We start from the raw sequence: 19,818 nt of genomic DNA, 5'->3' as shown, positions 1-19,818 counted from the left end.
ACAGAGAGTCAGAGAGAGGGATAGACAGACAGGAACGGAGAGATGAGAAGCATCAATCATTAAGTTTTTCATTGCGCATTGCGACACCTTAGTTGTTTGATTGCTTTCTCATATGTTCCTTGACCGTGGGCCTTCAGCAGACCGAGTAACCCCTTGCTCAAGCCAGCGACCTTGGGTCCAAACTGGTGAGCTTTTGCTCAAATCAGATGAGCTCACGCTCAAGCTGGCGACCTCGGGGTCTCGAACCTGGGTCCTTCCACATCCCAGTCTGACGCTCTATCCACTGTGCCACTGCCTGGTCAGGCAGGGCAGTTTTAAGGAAACCAGGTTTTGTTCTTCTATAACCAGTCTCATTCCTTAGCTTTATTATCATTTCAAGCCTTATCTGATAGGCAAAAAAGGGAGTCTCAATTTAATCCATAATTATTTCTAGTTAGAGTTGATCATTTTGTCCATTCTGTTAGCAATTGTATTTACCTGCAAATTCTCATTTTGCTAGTCTTGATATATTTCTTACAGATCCTGACATGCTTGGTAAGAAATTCTAAAAGAGCTGTGTGTCATTTCTCATCATGATGGCCTTGTCCCGGACCTGGGCATAAGATGCCTCTACTGGAAAATGTGGAAATACAAGTGACGGTGACAGGTGTCACACTCCTGCTTTCCGTAGCCTTTCTTCCTCTTTTTCTTTCCTCTGAAGTGCTGAGTGTTACTGTTTGACTTCCTGGCTATTTTCCTTTGTTTTAGTGGCTGGGGCTGTCTCCCTACCTCTCATATGTCCTTGCCCCTAGCCCTGTATTCGAGCCTGAGTGACCCCATAGTGCCCTGTGCCTGTTGCCCATCAAAACAAATACCGTCTATATCAGGGGTAGTCAACCTTTTTATACCTACCGCCCACTTTTGTATCTCTGTTAGTAGTAAAATTTTCTAACCGCCCACCGGTTCCACAGTAATGGTGATTTATAAAGTAGGGAAGTAACTTTACTTTATAAAATTTATAAAGCAGAGTTACAGCAAGTTAAAGCATATAATAATAATTACTTACCAAGTACTTTATGTCAGATTTTCGCTAAGTTTGGCAGAATAAATCTTTATAAGACAACTTACTATAGTTAAATCTATCTTTTTATTTATACTTTGGTTGCTCTGTTACCGCCCCCCATGAAAGCTGGAACGCCCACTAGTGGGCGGTAGGGACCAGGCTGACTACCACTGCTCTGATGAAACGCCACATATTTGAGAATGGCAGAAAAAGGAAAAAAAACAAAAAAGCTAATTTTATTTTTAATGGAACCTCTGGTTTCAGTAGTAGAGCCTGTTTAAGTTTATATTAAATATTTGATCTCCAACAGCAAACACGGTTCTCCAAAACACTGTTGGCATACACGATTGATTTCACAACTTTCCCCTCCTTGGCTGACAGCTGTGGACGAGGGAACGATGAATAACATGTGAGGAAGCAGGTAGCCATGCTGTAGTCCCCTCTCTTGCTTTGCCTTCATCCTGAGCAACAGCAAAAACAAATGCACAGAACCATACAGGGATGAGGGAGGAGCAAAGGATATTTTATTTACCTGCAAGAAAACAACAGGATCCTTGATTAGTGCCTCCAATGTGCCTGGGGCCTAGCAGACACCTTCAGGGCTGGTCTCCTAAAAATGTCCAAATTGTTGAGAGCAAACCACCTTCAGTAGGCAAAGCGGATCAAATGCTGGATAAAATCTCCCTTGCTTCATCCTCACTGTGAGGCCAACACTGATATTATGAGCTAAAGTTGACCTAGAAAACACATTTGTGAGTATTTTCCTTCCTCTTCAATGGCAATAAAAACAGACATGTTGGAACCGGAATTGAGATGGGAGTTGAGGCCCACAGGCATATCTGGCACCTAGCGCCACCTTGTGGTAACATCCAAATCCTGGGCCCTTTCAAGGATACCAAGATTAAAAAATGACATCCCTCTTCTAGAGGAGTTTGGACTTAATGACAATCATAGGAGAGGTCATTTTCTTGGAGAATACAAATAGAAATAACTCGCACCTGACTGGCACTTTTAGTAAATAAAGCACACCCACGTGCTTTAATCTTGGCAGCAGCCTTGTGCTATTAGTAGGATCTCAGCTTTAGAGATGTGAAGACTGAGGCTCACAGAAGTTGGAGACTTGAATTAGGCAAGTCCTGGACTCAAACTCACATGTCCATACTCACAACTCTATAGTTTACTATTATTGTACTATATCATGCAGTGTATATAAAACCTCAAAAGAAATATATAGTGCTGTGTAGTATAGTATTAGGGTATATACTGTGGTAGAATACATACCCTGTACTACACATAATATATATTATATGGTATACATACCATACTGTATGGTACTATAATATTTATGCTATTTTCTACAGTATATAGCTAACCGTCCTCACTGCTTTTCAGGGGCTGTTTCTGTCTGTAAAGACAACACAATATTGGTTGACTCTATGTCTATGATTCAATAAATGCTGTTACAGAGCTTTGCTACTAAACTGTCATTGTTTTCCCAGGACCCTGGGCACCTAAATTGTGGGAGAATATATGTTTCTGTTGTCTTAAATCTGGGGTGCAATAACGGACATGTGCCTAGGGAGAATGGACACAAGGAACGGAAGGCAGTGGGACTGAAGCCATGTCTTTGTTTTTTGCGCACGAAAGAGGGACAAACAGAGGGCAAGAGATGAGAAGCATCAACTTGTAGTTGTCCACTGGTTGCTCTCCCATATGTCCCTTGACTGGGCGGCTCCAGCCAGCGACCTTTGGCTTCAAGTCAGTGACCATGGGGTCATGTCTATGATTCCATGCTCAAGCCAATGGCCCTGCACTCAAGCTGGTGAACTCTTGCTCAACCTGTATGAGCCATGCTCAAGCTGGCAACCTTGGGGTTTTGAACCTGTGTCCTCAGCATCCCAGGTTGATGCTCTATCCACTGAGCCACTGCCTGGTCAAGCTGAAGCCATGTTTTTATAATGCTCAGGCTTTTGGGGGTTTTTTTCTTTTTTTTTTTTTTACAGAGGAGTCAGAGAGAGGGACAGATAGGGATAGACAGAAAGGGAGAGACGAGAAGCATCAATTTTTCGTGTGGCACTTTAGTTGTTCATTGATTGCTTCCTCACATGTGCCTTGACTGTGGGGCTGCAGCAGACCAAGTAACCCCTTGCTGAAGCCAGCGACCTTGGGTCCAAGCTGGTGAGCTTTGCTCAAACCAGATAAACCTGCGCTTAAGCTGGCGACCTCGGGGTCTCGAATCTGTGTCCTTCGCATCCCAGTCCGACGCTCTATCCACTGCACCACCGCCTGGTCAGATGGCTTTTTTTCTTTTTCTTTTTTTTTTTAAAGATTTTATTTATTCATTTTAGAGAAGGGGGGAGAGAGGGGGGAGGAGCAGGAAGCTTCAACTCCCATATATGCCTTGACTGGGCAAGCCCAGTGTTTCGAACCGGCGACCTCAGCGTTCCAGGTCGACACTTTATCCACTGCGCCACCACAGGTCAGGCCCAGATGGCTTTTTTCTTAATTCAATTCATTGGCTCATAGCTAAAACCCTGATGGACTGTGTCACCTCATTCATTTAATTAGAAGTATATTTTACAACCAATATATTTTAAAGTGGGGTCACTGAGAGGTTTCCTTGCTCAGTGTCTTTAAAAAGTCCAAGGGAAACTTTTGCAGACTTTCCTTTGTGGGGTAGGGATTTGGGGCTGTAGTTGCCCCTGTGAATCATGACAACTCCAAGCTGTGTCTGGAGGAAACTGTTGGCCTAGTTCACAGGTGTCCCCTCACTCAACTACTGGTACAAGTAGAGGCCTCTTGTCATGGCCAGGGCCCTGGTCGGCCTATGCAGCTTCCTTCACTCCTGTCTCCCAGGCATGTGGGCCGCCCTGGACCGGCGACCTCCAGGAGGTGGCCTTGTCAGTACAGCTATCCCTGTTGTACAAGTGATGAGGTCACGATTCCAAATGACTTGGTAACAAAAGCCCCTGCTCATCCTATACCACCACACTGCTCAACACCTTCTACTTCGACTGTCATTTATAACCAGCTCAGCCACTAAAACCCAAGCAACCCTGGCCAGCACTAATGGAGGAAGAGGAAAAGGACTTCTGTGGAGGGGACATTAGGGAGTGCAGGGGCTGCAGCGGGGTGGGGGCTTCACTGAGTGGCGGGGCTGAGAGGGAGGAGTCCTGGACTAGATGTGGGGAGCCCTGGCCTGCTCCTGGCTCTCCCCGAGCAAACTGCTCTGAGGCAAGGTCTGACTCTCCTCTGTAAGGCCCATGAACACCTGCCCTGCAGGTCCACCTTCTTTACAAGCTGATTAAAAAATCCCAAGGAAACTGCAAAGAACAAACTCTGTAACATGATCAGTTTTGCTCTCACCTACTGCAGCCATCTTCCAGCCTTCAAAAGAAGGGGAGATAATACGACAACCCAGCAGCAGATGACGGGAGTCCCTCTTGCTGCCCGCTCCTTCGGCCCTCCTAGGAAGTCAAGGACAGGCTGCAGTGAGGACACCCAGCAGGCACAGGGTCTGAGACCCCTGCCTCTCCCTCCTCTAGCCGGGATTTATCCCAATTGTGCAGAACGGCTATGATTATTATCCAGCCCCTCCCACGGGCGCCCCCCTCTTCAGATGTGGTTGAAGGGTCCAAGCTTGCTACATGTGCAGTTCAGTACTCAAGACAAACGCTCTCATAGCAGCTTTCTTCAGAAAGTGAAATATACAGGCTTACAGGATCACCTTTTGTTAGCAGGCCAAAAGAACTTGGACTATATTTCATAAAGTAAAAGTCATCATATGAGAATGTTCAGGCAGCAGGTCAGCAGACCTATTGCAGGATTTCCCCCTGTTCCGCCCCATACTAGCTCTGTGATTCTGGCCCTGTCAGCCGTTTACCTCCTAACCACGCTCCCTCATTTCCCACCAGGGAGTCAGGACAGTCCATCCACCGATATCTGGAGACCTGCATCGGCAGATGGGGGGAGAGGGAGGGGACAGGTGGTGGCCTTCCCTTCTCTCCCTCGGGGAAGTGTGGCAGGAACCAGTCCAATTATAGCAGGAGCCACAATGGGTTCTTGAAACACATATAAACTAAAGCAAAGAAAAATAGGCAAATATGAGACACTGGAAAAGAGAAGAGAACGATCCTCCAGGCTAAAATTACAATGGATGTGTTATTTTAGTCTATCTGGCCTCATTTTTCTACAGGGTTGTCTGACATCCTGCACACATCAGACTTCCAGACTCACACGAGTAATGACAAAGACCTCTTTAAGTGCTACAGGGTCCTTAAGCTTTCCTTTGGGACTTTTATAGTCGGACGACATGGCTAAATTATTCCATAAAACTTTCTTTACTTTTCAGACCTTGCAATTCTATTTGCTTTTGCATTTCTATAATACACACACACACACACACACACACACAGTTACTACTTTTTAATACAAAAGTCATATATACTCATTTAAAAAGTTAAAATATAAAAGTATACAATATTAAAGGAGTGACTCTAAACTTTTCTCTTCAAGGGGAAGCATAAAAGCCAACCTTGTAAAAGGTCATGACTCGTGATCCCGGCCCGGGGTCACAGGAGTTGGGTTCTTCGGAGGCTTCCGGAATTTACTCTGAAGGAAAACCCTCGGCACACACAGGCCTTCCTTTTTATTCACTGTCTCACGGAACACGTACTCGTTCACCACTTCTTCATAGCCCGCGTCCGTGAAGAGCCGAGCCAGGAATTCTGGAAGACAAGCGGGCCAGCCGTGCTCAGCACTGACGGCAGCACCCTTGCTGTACACAGGGAAGGGGGAGCGCAGGCTGAGACAGATGGTGTTTGTAATGGAATGAAAACTTCAATGCTAAAATTTAAAGGATCTGTTTTGGAAAGTAACACACTCCTATTTCTCATCATCTTACACCCAAATAGAAACCTCCCAGCCAAAAATGTAACCAGGAAAGTTTAAGGATAACCTGGACTGTGCCCCATCTTTCCCTGGAACGAGTCCCCAAACACAAAAGCCTACTGGGTGGATCACATAAAGTCTGCATCTGATTTGTTTACACCAAGCACCTCATCTATCCCAACATGGAGAAAAACTTGTGAGCAGTGGAGGGAAAATCACCTGATGGTGACATACCCTAAGGAAAACTTCACCCAAATGATACAGCACTACATGTTAAATGAAACAAACAGAATATGGCTCTGTAGCAAAAATACAGACTCTTACTAGGAGCATTACTCCAAAGACGGTGCGCTGAAGCACCTCACGGATACTACGCACCGTCTCATTATTTACAACTGGTATCATCAAATTTCATGAATCAGAAACACTAAAACAAATTTTAAATTTTCACTTAACATTTTTTATGATTTTGCAGTTTAAATGGTAATCACTCACTTTTCATTTAGAATCCAAAAGAATATTTCATTTCAAGAAATACAGATGTTTGAAAAAAACCAGAGCTTAAGAAGGTAATTATTTGGCTTAAAACTCATGTTCAAAATACCTAAAAGACTGAAATAATGTTTGGTATGGATTTCTTAAATAAAAAAATGACTTTTTAAGGACCTCTCTATAGCAAACTTGTACATTTAAAAACAGATCCAATTACTTCTAGAGAAAAATGTCTGTGACCTGGGAAAGTACTCACAAGACAACACTGACCCATTTTCTTTCTCTGTGACTGAAGAGAGTGGAGGAGGCTGAGTTGCCCCCCGCCCTTTCCGGCACAGTTCCCGGTAGGGTAGCCACGTGGCACTTCAGAGCCTGCTGTCAACCCCGGCTAAGCAGACCCCCTCACCAGGAGGTGTGAGCTCGGCAGGGCCAGGGCTGTGTCTACGCTGTCCAGGTGGCACACGTTAGGGAGTCTGCTCCAGGTTCTGTGCATGTGTGCCAAATGCAGCGATCCCAGCCCTGACCAGTATTACAGTGATAAAGCAATCTCGTAAACAGAAATAAAGACCAATTCCATTCCTCTTACCATCGGTAAAAAAATACGATCTGGTTCCGTCTTGTCTAACATAAAAGTTTTCTCCAAGTTTGCTGCCAGCTTTAAATCTAAGCATGGCGTGATCATACAGCCCATAGTCACGAAACAAGACGACACCTTTGCCTGGTTTTAATACCTACAAAGCAAAAACAGTTTGCATATAACTCTGGGGAACGCAGTCAAACAAAGCTTACCATAAAATCTGATTGATTTAGAGATTAACTTACTATTATGATAATTATGAAGTGGGTCAGACTGAAATCCACATAATATGAAGAAAAAAAGGGCCTGTTAATCAAAAATAGTCAGACTTGGCAGTATGTCCATGAAGGGATAGTTCTGCAGCACTTACAAGAGCATGCTGAGAGGTCCAGTGTCATACAATTAAAATGTTCGATATTAAACGAAACAGTCTTATCCTCATTAAAGCAAGTTCTCCCAACATTTTATTAGCCATCTCCTAGTACAAGACCCTGAAGCCAAACTATCTTTTTCATAACAATATGATGTCATTTTGGCTTTTTCCAATGCTGGCTGGCTTTCCTCATCCTGAGTCTCAGCTCTGGTTTCGCTGTGCTATGACTATGTAGAGCTTACCCAGCCACGCTAGTATCTGACCTACGCCTAACATTCACTGTACAGCTTCCCAGACACTGTCTCATTGGATCTTCCTCTAATTCTGAGAGAAAGGAAGGAGTGTGATTACTATCCTCATGTAAGAGGAAACTGACATTAGAAGAGGTAAGTGATCTGCATACAATCACTATCAGCTACTAAGTGGGGGAGTCAGGACTCACACTTGGCCCCATGTCAGGCCCAGCGGGAGTCCCTCATTGAAGCCTTTAGGAGATGGTGTCACAGGTAGATGTCTCAAGAAGGTGGAATCAGCAGGCATGGGTATAATTGCTCTATCTTACAAAGCAAATAGCCATGTTTTTCAGGATGAAAAGAAAGTGGTACATGCTGTGACACTTGCTTTTTATATTAAAATTCTTTCAAACTGCATTAACATTACCAAATCAGAGTGGACTTCAAAAGGGGCACTAATCTTACTTTTATTCTGACCCACCACATCAAGATAGCTTTTCAGACATATGACATATACTCCCTATAATAGATATTTGATGCAGTTTGAAGTATTTCTTTCCGAATAGAATAGAAAATATTGTCCATAATACTTTCAAGTGTGCTAGCAGATTCTCTCATGGAGTAAATTCTTATCAATACTAGCATGCATTATAAATATTGTCAGTCAAGAGCTTCTTAGATAACAAAATTCTTATCTTGGTCAAAAATGCCAAGTTTTAAAATATGAATAACCGAGAGGGGAAAATTCTGAAAACTTGAGCTCCCACGAGAAAGATGTACTTCACGCGAGAAGACACGCTGCATGGGACAGTGGAAAGAGCATCACTCGGGAGTTCCGAAATCGCTTCCTGTCACAGTCCTTCCGATAACCAGCTGAACGACCTTGAGCAAGTAAGTCATCCCTCTGTATGTTTTCTGGACTGATACTAAAGCCTTCCCCGATCATGGAACTGGACACTTAACCGGGCATTTCTCAATGCAGGTCCTTTCATTCTCCCACTAACTCCGAGAGCGGGTAGGTTACATCTATTATCCCCACTGTATAGTAACTAAGGTTCAGAGTAAAAGCGATTTGCCTGAGGTTTCAAGGCAAATTGACAAATTATGGTGACAAATTTGATCTACTTTGTAATCCTTTTAATATTTTCTAATTAGCCTGACTAGGTGGTTGCACAGTGGTTAGAGCATTGAGCTGAGATGCTGAGGACCCAGGTTAGAAACCCCGAGGTTGCCGGCTTGGGCGCGGGTTTATCCGGCTTGAGCACAGGCTCACCAGCTTGAGCACAGGGTCACTGGAATGAGCGTCAGATTACAACCCCACAGTCACTGGCTTGAGCCCATGGTCACTGGCTGGAGTAAGAGATCACTGGCATGGCTGGAGCCCCCCCAGTCAAGGCACACATGAGAATCAAGGAACTAAAGTGCTACAACTATGAATCGATGCTTCTCACCAGCCCCACTCTAAAATCAATAATATAAAAGAAAAGAAAAGAAAGAAAAACTCTATTTATGTGTGGTTCATGTAGGAAAGATGAAAAATGGCCCCAAACTCAAAGAAAAGGCCTTGGCTCTATACCTAAAGTGTGATAAGTGAATATTAATATATTTTAAGTTATAATAAAAGAACTTACCATTTTTATGATTTCTTGATTTTGTTGGTTTTAAATTATTCAACATCATTACCAATTGTTTGTATAGATAAGATACCTTCTGCCTGACCAGGTGGTGGCACGGTGGATAGAGCATCAGACTGTGATGTGGAGGTCCCAGGTTTGAGACCCCGAGGTCGCCAGCTTGAGCCGGCTCATCCAGTTTGAGCAAGGCTCACTAGCTTGAGCTCAAGGTCACTGGCTTGAGCAAGGGGTCATTCGGTCTGCTGTAGCCCCCCAGTCAAGGCACATATGAGAAATCAATCAATGAACAACTAAGGAACCACAACGAAGAACTGATGTTTCTCATCTTTCTCCCTTCCTGTTTGTCCCTATCTGTCCCTCTCTGACTCTCTGTCTCTGCCACAAAAAAAAGACACCTTCTACTATAGTTTACAAAGCACCCTCATCTTATAATAACTTTGAGTGAAAGAGACCCCCCCCCTTTTTTTTAATTTTTAGTGACAGGAGAGGAGGCACTGACAGACTCCTGCACATGCCTGGAATGGGATCCACCCGGCATACCCACTAGGGGGCGATGCTCTGCCCATCTGAGGCCCTTGCTCTGTTGCAACCGGAACCATCCTCCATGCCTGGGGCCAACTCACTCTAATTGAGTCTTGGCTGGGGAGGGGGAGAGGGAGAGGGAGAGGGAGAGGGAGAGGGAGAGAGAGAGAGAGAGAGAGAGAGAAAGAGAGAAGCTAGAGGGGGAAGGGGAGGGGTGGAGCAGATGGGCGCTTCTCCTGTGTGCCCTGACCAGAAATCGAACCCGGGACTTCCACACGCCAGGCCGATGCTCTACCACTGAGCCAACCAACTGGGGCCTTATTTTATAGACAAGGAAACTGAGGCCAGGGAAGGGAGATGAGGTAGCATATCTTGAGTCACGTGACTTATAAGAGAAGCTTTATGTCCTGAGTGCTATAGTGGCCTCCTGGTGGCCAGAGCAGTTTGGGTCCTCCCCATTTTAATAGCAATGATGACAATAACTACTACAGCAGCTGACTTTTAAAGAGCACTTACCATGTTCTAGACACTATGCTAAGCACATTATACATATTTCATATTCTCACCATAATTACATTTGTACAGGTAATGAAACTGAGGCTCCAAGAGGTAAAGGAACTTACCTAAATAGGGAAGCCAGATTTTGACACTAGGCACTCCTGACTCCCAACTGTGTACTCCTGACCACTGCACCACACTTCTCTTGCTTTACAGCAGGATTCCCTAGAGCCCAGGTAAGAAGCATCCTTGCTGTAAAGCTGGACAAGCTCTGAAGAACAATGAAGGTCACTAAGTAAATCATGGATGTTTTATGGGGGAGAATCTCTTTCCATACTTGGACTGCATAGCCAACCTGGTGAGAATGGAAGCTCTTGAATCTAGACAGTACCCAACCTCAGAGGGAAGGTAAGTAAGAAGACTGGGCTGTCCAGCCCTCAAGTGCAGGCTCCAAACCACCAACCTTGTGAATGTTCTGCAAGGCAAGGTGCATCTTATCGGGGTGAACAGCGGAGAGCACGAATATCAACATGGCGACGTCCACAGACTCTGGAGGCATGTGTTCCAGAAGGTCATCTTTAGTTAGGTCACACTGGAATGCCTTGCATCTCCTTGTGTCATATAAAGGATTTTGCTGCAAAGGGGAAAAACAAACAAATTTTAATGCAAAACCCATGTTGCTACATATAGAAAAATACAGCCTCAAAAGATCCTGTTTCCACTTGTGTCCTATTGCACAGAAATCACTGTGGATGAAAGTGAACCATTTGCACATTAAAGCTTATAATATTCAATCTATGAGAGGCAAGATTTCATTTTAACAAATCATTTTTAACTGAGGAGAGAACATAATCTATCACATATTCAAAACTGAGCATTTTAGAAGCATATATTCCAGAGGGATAGTAACCAAAATTTGCCTATTTCCTAATCCTCCTTTGAATCACCCACTACAAAACTAACTCCTACAAGAAGTCCTCTTGCTCCTCTTATTGAGACACTCCAACAGTTCTTCTGGGTATGTTTTCCCTAGACGCAGCAAGCTAAATAAACTAACTTCTTACTCTAAGTGTGTTCCTGGTACATTTTGGTTGGTGGCTTTCAACACATATATAAGTGCAGGATAAAGAAAAATATTAAACTTTTCTTTAATGTAAATAAAGACCTGAATAAATAGAGAGACATACAAAATTATTGGATGGGAAGATTCAATATTAAAAAGACAAGTCTACTTATTGTTCCACTTAAAAGTCCAGTGCAATCTCAACTGAATCCTAGTAAATTTCTAAAAACTTGACAAGTTAACCTGGAAGCAAAAATCTTTAGGAATAGTCAAGTCAATTTTCAAAAATGAAGAACAATGAAGAAGGTATACTACTGAACATCAAAACATTACAAAATGGTCTACCTGAATCATTACCAGCTAGAAGCAGCAGTCATTGGGACTTGGACATGAGCTGCAAAGTATAGAATTGTGACAATTCCAGTGCCATGCGGACTTTTCCTGGATGTGGACTTTTACTAGACTCCTGCTCCCTGTGACAGCTCCTAACAGAATGAACTGGGGTTGGGTTGCATTTTTCAGGGATTTGGCATGGTGATGGGGCCAACTTGGACTTGGTGAACATGTTAATGACACTACTCTTTTATGGATTCTTGCTGTATTGGCCAAGAGTTTGCTAAAGGCTTTAATCACTGTAAAAAAAAAAATAGAAGACTAGATAAAGAAGATGTGGCACATATACACCATAGTATACTATTCAGCCATAAAAAATGATGACATCGGATCACTTACAACAAAATGGTGGGATCTTGATAACATTATACGGAGTGAAATAAGTAAATCAGAAAAAAACAAGAACTGCAGGATTCCATACATTGGTGGGACATAAAAACGAGACTAAGAGACATGGACAAGAGTGTGGTGGTTATGGGGGGCGGGGGGAGGGAAGGAGGGAGAGGGGGAGGGGGAGGGGGAGGGGTACAAAGAAAACTAGATAGAAGGTGACGGAGGACAATCTGACTTTAGGTGATGGGTATGCAACAGAATTGAAGACAAGATAACCTGGACATGTTTTCTTTAAATATATGTACCCTGATTTATTGATGTCACCCCATTAAAATAAAAATTTATTTATTAAAAAAAATTACAAAATGGAGCACTAATATAGCGTGGTTCAGATGGGAACAAATAGATGCTGAGAAAGAAGAGCACCCAAACAAACCATGTGTACGGAGAAATTCAGTACTGGATATGACAAGAAGACATGTGACAAAGATGACAGTTAAATTTATAAAATGGTAGGTAAGAAAGATGACAATTATCAGGGAGAAAAAATAAATTTTTCATTCAATTTACTGTGTTAGAACAAGTAGCTCCCAACCTTACAAGAAAAAAGCTCAAAAGAGAGCAGAGTAACGACTTTTTTGTGAACTCATCAAAGAACAGAGGTCAAAGAACAACCATCCTCCCCAAAATCTGGAGAGAGGTGCCTTTAGGCAAAGACAGGACCCAAGCATTTGCTTACCTGAAGCAGAAGCTTCCAGATGGAAAGATAAAACTAGAAATCGAGAAATTGCTGGACACCGAGTGGGTGTTACAGTGTGAGCTCCTGGAGGCTGAGGCCACAAGGATGGTGCCCACCCTTCTGCAGGGGTTTCCACCAGCATTGTCACCAGGGTCCCGAAGAGAAGACAGTGTGCTTTCTGGTGCTGAACTTTCTCATCTCCTTTAAGGAAGAAAGGCCTAATTTGCAGGGGAAAGATCATCTGAGGTCCGTAGCCTTAGGATACTGGTGGAATAGCACTGCCACTGGGGGGAAAGAACTACTCTGCCCAGGTTTAGTCTTAATCTGCAGAGAGAATGGCCTCAAGACCATGCACTTATATATGTGTTGAAGACTTCCCACAGCCAGGGAAGGGATGGAGAGAAAAGCTCGATTTCTGGAGAGGCAGAGAGCCACACCCGAGACACAGGCTGAGAATGAGAATATTAGGAAAAATCCCTTCTCCCATACGCTACGAACAAGTCTTCAGTAATAATAACAGTGGATTACAGCTGGAATAGCCACAAGAGACAGACTCTTTATGGAGAACAGCACAAAGGGAGGATCCAAAGCTAAGAGGAGAGACAAAAACAGTCACCAGAGGTTTGAATTCTGTGGTGCCCATAGCAACAATAAACCTCAGGTAACAATAGCAAGACTTCAAACACAGCCCAACTTCTGTCTAGATTATTACAAATCCTCATTACCTTAGTAACCACTGTCCTCTATAACATATCTGGCTCTCAACAAAAGTACAAGGCATACCAAAATATGAGAAAAAATAGTCTGAAGAGCAATGATCAGAACCAGTCTAAAATATGACAGATGTTAGCCTGGCCTGTGGTAGTCCAGTGGATATAGTGTCGACCTGAAATGCTAAGATTGCTGGTTCAAAACCCTGGGTTTGCCTGGTCACATTCTTCTCGCTCCCCTCACCTCTCCTCTCTATTATATAAAATAAATAAATAAAATCTTAAAAATATACATATATAGCCTGACCAGGCAGTGGTGCAGTGGATAGAGCGTCGGCCTGGGATGCAGAGGACCTAGGTTCGAAACCCCAAGGTTGCTGGCTTGAGCGCGGGCTCATCCGACTTGAGAGTGGGTTCACTAGCTTGAGCATAGGGTTGCTGGCTTGAGTGTGGGATCACAGAAATGACCGTGTGGTCTCTGGCTTGAGCCTATAGATTGCTGGCTTGAAGCCTGAGGTTGCTGGCTTGAGCAAGGGGTCACTTGCTCTGCTGTAGCCCCTCGGTCAAGGCACATATAAGAAAACAATCAATGAAAAAGTAAGGTGCCACAAGGAAGAATTGATGCTTTTCATCTCTCTCCCTTCCTGTCTGTCTGTCCCTATCTGTACCTCTCTCTGAAAAAATACAGATAGGTAGGTAGGTAGATGATGGATAGATAGATAGATAAATAGATATGTATATTATCAATATATACAGATAGATAAAATGTAGCAGACATTGGAATTAAAAGTTTGGGCATTTAAAATAACTATGATTAATATGTTAAAGGCTCTACTGAAAAAAGTGAACAACATGCAAGATCAGACAGGTAATTTCAGCAGAGAGAGAAAATACAAAAAGAATCAATTGGAAATGTTAAAAACCAAAAACAGTAAAAGAAAGAATGCTTTGACAGGCTCTTCAATAGGAATGCCTATTGCTTAGGAAGTAATCCTAGAATTTGATGAAAGGACAACAATAATTGTACAAACTAAAAATGCACAGAGAAAATAAATTTTAAAAAAAAACCCAAGAGCTGTGGTACAAGAGCAAATAGCTGTGGTACAATACAGACATGTAATTGGAATCCCAGGAGAAGAGGGAAAAGAACTGAAGATATAATGACCAAAAATTTTCAAGATTATAAGAAACAACAACCAAAATTATAAAAAGAATAGATAGGTAATTATAGAACTCCTAAACAAGATATAAAACCTTACATCTCAAAAGGAACAGATTAATAAATTTGATATAATTTAAATCTTGTCATAAAACAGTATCAAAAAACAACACTGAATACACTAGGAGAAATGTTTGCAACACATACAACAGAATATCCAGAATAAATACTAAAAATAAAAGCAAAAATGACAGAAAAATGGGCAGAGGTTATCAACAGACAATTCATACTCTAACATAAACTGTGTAAATTGGGGGTTTTTGCCCATTTTGTTAACTACTTAATCCCAATGCTTAGAACAGTGACTGACACACAATAGGCTCTCAATAAACATATGGAATAAAGGAACTCACACACACAAAACTAATGCTCATTCACATTACTACAGAGACTTCAATCTCACAGATTAAAAGGAATATACAAATTAAAATATGGAGAGATTATATTTTGTCCATAAGATTGGGAGATATAGCCTGACCAGGCGGTGGCGCTGGGATGCCAAGGACCCAGATTCAAGACCCCAAGGTCGCCAGCTTGAGCGCAGGTTCATCTGGTTTGAGCAAAAAGCCCACCAGCTTGAACCCAAGGTTGCTGGCTCCAGCAAGGGGTTACTTGGTCCGCTGAAGGCCCACGGTCAAGGCATGAATGAGAAAGCAATCAATGAACAACTAAGGTGTCGCAATGTGCAACGAAAAACTAATGATTGATGCTTCTCATCTCTCTCTGTTCCTGTCTGTCTGTCCTTGTCTATCCCTTTCTCTGACTCACTCTCTGTCTCTGTAAAAAAATAAACAACAAAAAATTAAATAAAACAAAAGATTGGGAGATATAAAAAAGACTGACATCAAATGGTGAAGGCATAGAGAAAACGTGTATGTATATCACCAGTAAAATTATAAATTGGTATTGTTTCTAATATTTTATCATTCATTTTTTTTTCCAAGTGAGAGATGGGGAGATAGAGAGACAGACTCCCGCATGTACCCTGACCGGGATCCACCCAGCAACCCATCTGGGGTCATTGCTCTGTCCATCTGGGGCCATGCTTGCAACTAAGCCATTTTCAGCACCTGAGGTGGAGGCTCCATAGAGCCATCCTCAGTGCCTGGGGCCGATGTGTTTGAACCAATTGAGCCATGGCTGTGAGAGAAGAAAGAGAAAGAGAGAGAGAGAGAGAGAAAGAGATATTAAAGGGGAGGGCAGGGAAAGGGTAGAGGAGCAAATGGTCACTTCTCTTGTGTGCCCTGACTGGGAATCAAACCCAGGACATCCACACACCGGACCAACGCTCTACCAACCAGCCAGGGCCTATCTATATATTAAAATTTAAATGTATATACTCTTCCTTCCATTATTTATCATAGAGAAATGTGTACATGTATTTTGGGAGCATGTGTATAATACTGATTATATTAACCTTACTTACAAAATAGGACATCAGAAAGAATTTACAGTAATTGTTAAAGTACGGTATATCTCTTCTATGGAATACTACAACAGGTAAATAACATATAGTAGACCTATACATATTAAGATAAAACCTCTGTAAGATATAATGTAGATGACAGAAACAAGTTACAGTATGGTGGGATACCACTATTAAACAAAAAGTCTAATGAATGCTAAAACTGTGAAACGCTGTTGAAAAACTAGATATTGCAGGTTGCCAGAATATCCCCCACATATTTGTTCATGGCAAAAGGGAAATATTTTTACAATGAAGGAATTGGGTATTACTACCATAACCCACTGATCAAAACTAGTAACTAGGCATTATTGCCTCCTAACAGGATGCAATATGAAAGATACAACATCACCTATTATTTTTGCCAAAAATAATTTACCTGATTTAAATCTAACTTTTAGTTTACCGCAAAAATAGGGGACAGAGGAACAAGTTAAACAATGATACAAAACAAAAATAAATCAAAACATTTAAAATGTGGGACCTCATTCCAGAAAGTGACCTGTTCTCCAAAAACTAAATATCAGTGCAGAAAAAGGTCAATGTGAAGGGCAGGAATGTTTTAGGCTAAGGAGATTTAAGGTACATAATGAAGTATAAGAAGTAGTCCTTGATTAAATATAGCTATCAAGGATACTGAGGACTATCTGGGGAAATCTGAATCTGGATTGGGTATTAATGACATTAAGGGATTCCAGTTATCTTTGTTAGATATGTTTTGTGGTCACATAGAGAAAATCCTATAGAAGATGTATGCAGGTATGTTTAGAAGTAAGTATATTTAATTTACTTTAAAACAATTCAGCAAAGAAAAAGACCTATAAAGCAAATGAGGCAAATGCTGGTAGTCATTAAATCTGATGTAAGTATACGGGCGTCATTACAGAGTTTCTATTTTTCTGAATGAATATGTCTTTCTTTTCTTTTTTTATTTATTATTATTTTTTTTTTTTTTACAGAGACAGAGAGTGAGTCAGAGAGAGGGATAGACAGGGACAGACAGACAGGAACGGAGAGAGATGAGAAGCATCAATCATCAGTCTTTCATCGCGTGTTGCAACACCTTAGTTGTTCATTGACTACTTTCTCATATGTGCCTTGACCGCGGGCCTTCAGCAGACTGAGTAACCCCTTGCTGGAGCCAGCCACCTTGGGTTCACGCTGGTGGGCTTTTTGCTCAAGCCAGATGAGCCCGCGCTGAAGCTGGTGATCTCAGGGTCTCGAACCTGGGTCCTCTGCATCCCAGTCCGACGCTCTATCCACTGCGCCACCGCCTGGTCAGGCGAATTTGTCTTTCTACATGTAAACGGAATACTTCAGAGAGAGGACTGAAATTGGGCAAATGGATATAAAAGGCAGGCCAAACAAATCTAAAAAAACAGAAACATAAGCACCAACCTTGACATATTCAACTGCTCTTGGAGAAAAATCACAGGCATACGCAAAGATATTCAGATCTTCTTCTAAAAGTGGGAATAAACAGTTTCCAACCCCACAGCCAGCTTCAAGCACAGTCAATTTTTGACCTTCAAACTGAGGAAAGGGAACCCAAAGTTAGAGTACACTACTTTGTCATAATGAAGAAATAAACTGCTTGACCTGTGGTGGCACAGTGGATAAAGCATCGAACTGGAATGCTGAGGTTGCTGTTTTGAAACCCCAGGCTTGCCTGGTCAAGCATATGGAAGTTGATGCCTCCTGTTCATACCCCTTCTCTCTCTCTCTCTAAAAATGAATAAAATCCAAAAAACAAAACAAAAAAGAAATAAAGCAAACTAAAAGATCCAGAACATGAAAGACAAAGTCTTTGCCCCCAGAGGCAATAAATAAATATACAGAACCAAAAGTTAATAGTGATATCTCAATTTGTTGTCCAACATTGAGCAGTTTGGTGTGAAGAAAACCCAGCATACTGGCTAAGAAACAGGCTTTGGGGCTACACTGATTACACTCAATCCAGACTCCTCCCCTCGCCCGTTTTCCATCATTGGACAAATCACTTAAAACAGCTCTGTGCCTCAATTTCATCAGTAAGTGGGGTTGACACCAATGCTTACTTCACGGTGCTATTACAGATGTGAAGTTATAGAAAGGGGCCATGGTAAAGTGTCCATCATCATCATCATCATTATGAATCTGTCACTGAAGTTACTCAGTATGAATTTAATATTTACAACTTTCAGATTAGCTTTAAAAAAGAAAACAGAAATGTATTATACAACCCAAGAACTGCTAAAGCTACTTGAGACCAGTCTATTTCTCTCAAAGTATTCTGACAGCCTTCCTAAATCTCTACCTCACTTCCATAAAAAAATGAAATAAAATGCTCCTACACATTTTAAATGAAGAGCAGCTCAAATAAGGTGTAACATTACCTCCCTACAAGATCTGAGCTCCTCAAACTCTCTGGTGGTCCAGTGTCTATCTTTGAAAAAATTAGTACTATTTCTTTTGTAAAAAAGATCCCAGTTCTTCTGGGCCTCTTGTTCCAGTTTTTGCTGTTTAAAGTCAGACACTAAAGCCTGGTCTCTTTTCAGTTTCTCCTCTTCTTCAGAGCTGAGAATCCTTGCTTGCAGCCCTTTCCTTTGCAAAGATGTCATCTCCTAAGTTGATGGCTATATATTTAATACTGCTGAAAATTCGCCATCCCGGAATACTTTGGGGAATCCAAGCTTATTCTGCATACACAGGCAGGGTTTTCTCAAATGTGGTTCCTCAGGTCGGGTTCAAGGTACAGGAGACATTTCTACCTTGCAGGAAAAAAGAACGAAATTCTGGTTAGTGGTTCTAGAATAGTTCTTCAAGAGGCTGAGTTAGTGGTTCTAGAACAGTTCTTTCACCAAACAGTTCAATTCACCAAAAGTTGACTAGCGCCGACTCTTACACAAAAACCTGTCTGCCATAGAAGAGGTCACAAAGAAGATCAAGACAAAGTCTCTACCATCAGGGGGCTTACATTCAGTGGCCCGGGCTCTCACGCACGGAACTCTAATTCAAACCAGAATACGTCATCTATTAAATCGGTTTAGATTAGAAAAAGGACACTCCCAAGTACGAGCAGAGAAACTCTGGAGAGAAAATGTTCATTAATTTTCGGGGTGGCTTGAACTGATTTAAGAGATGACAACAAAAACCGCAACAGCTGCCCAGATTGGATGTGGTTGGTCAATTCCTAGACAGAAGTGGGGTCATCGTTTCCCAAAGATCCAAGACTCGGTGGTTGTTTTTCGGGGAAGATGGAGCTACGCCTCCGAGGTCTGAGTCTCCGATCGCACCCACAAGAAGCTCTCCCACAGCTAGAGACCCTCGTACCACCAACAAGGCACAAAGGGGACGAAGAGACCGAGTGACGCGTGGCAGAGGGTCGCGAGGATCCACCCGTCTCGGGAGACGCGGGATAAACTAGGCCGCCCCGGCCGCTAGGGTGTGGGCAGAGCCGGTCACACTGGCTATGAGACCCGCGTTAATCTAGCCCGCTACGCGCTGGGCTCACCGTCATCAATTCCCAGCTTCACTGGGAGGGTCAGGGCCGCGCGCACTTAGCCCGCAGCCAGGCCCAGTCCTCGCAAGCAGAATTTGGGAGCCGCCGCGAAAACGCCCAAAGTCAGTACGAACCAAACTCTGGGACCTCAGAG

At 42.7% G+C, this 19,818-nt stretch overlaps 1 protein-coding gene across 9 annotated transcripts; it reads right to left on the bottom strand.

Annotated features, from left to right (window-relative positions):
* Nucleotides 1-1,146: 1,146 nt before the first annotated feature.
* Nucleotides 1,147-19,815, bottom strand: METTL6 (methyltransferase 6, tRNA N3-cytidine). Of its 9 annotated transcripts, XR_010727267.1 has the most exons (9): nucleotides 19,677-19,815; nucleotides 18,559-18,929; nucleotides 17,582-17,716; nucleotides 10,725-10,895; nucleotides 7,011-7,155; nucleotides 5,577-5,769; nucleotides 4,926-5,120; nucleotides 4,409-4,509; nucleotides 1,147-1,574 (listed from the first exon to the last, which is right to left on the bottom strand). XR_010727267.1 is itself a non-coding variant. In XM_066244346.1 (7 exons), exons 2-6 carry the CDS (start codon nucleotides 18,781-18,783, stop codon nucleotides 4,409-4,411), a joined length of 777 nt encoding a protein of 258 aa, XP_066100443.1. In that variant the 5' UTR covers nucleotides 18,784-18,929; nucleotides 19,677-19,815; the 3' UTR covers nucleotides 1,149-1,574. The 9 variants fall into 9 exon arrangements, 7 of the variants coding, with proteins under 7 accessions (XP_066100445.1, XP_066100443.1, XP_066100446.1 ...); XR_010727268.1 differs by lacking the exon at nucleotides 1,147-1,574 and having other exon boundaries at nucleotides 4,407-4,509; XM_066244346.1 differs by lacking the exons at nucleotides 4,926-5,120; nucleotides 5,577-5,769 and having other exon boundaries at nucleotides 1,149-1,574.
* Nucleotides 19,816-19,818: the final 3 nt, after the last annotated feature.

Source organism: Saccopteryx bilineata, chromosome 10 (genome assembly GCF_036850765.1).
Source record: "Saccopteryx bilineata isolate mSacBil1 chromosome 10, mSacBil1_pri_phased_curated, whole genome shotgun sequence".
NCBI lineage: Eukaryota > Metazoa > Chordata > Mammalia > Chiroptera > Emballonuridae > Saccopteryx > Saccopteryx bilineata.
This window is presented reverse-complemented; position numbering and strand designations above follow the sequence as displayed.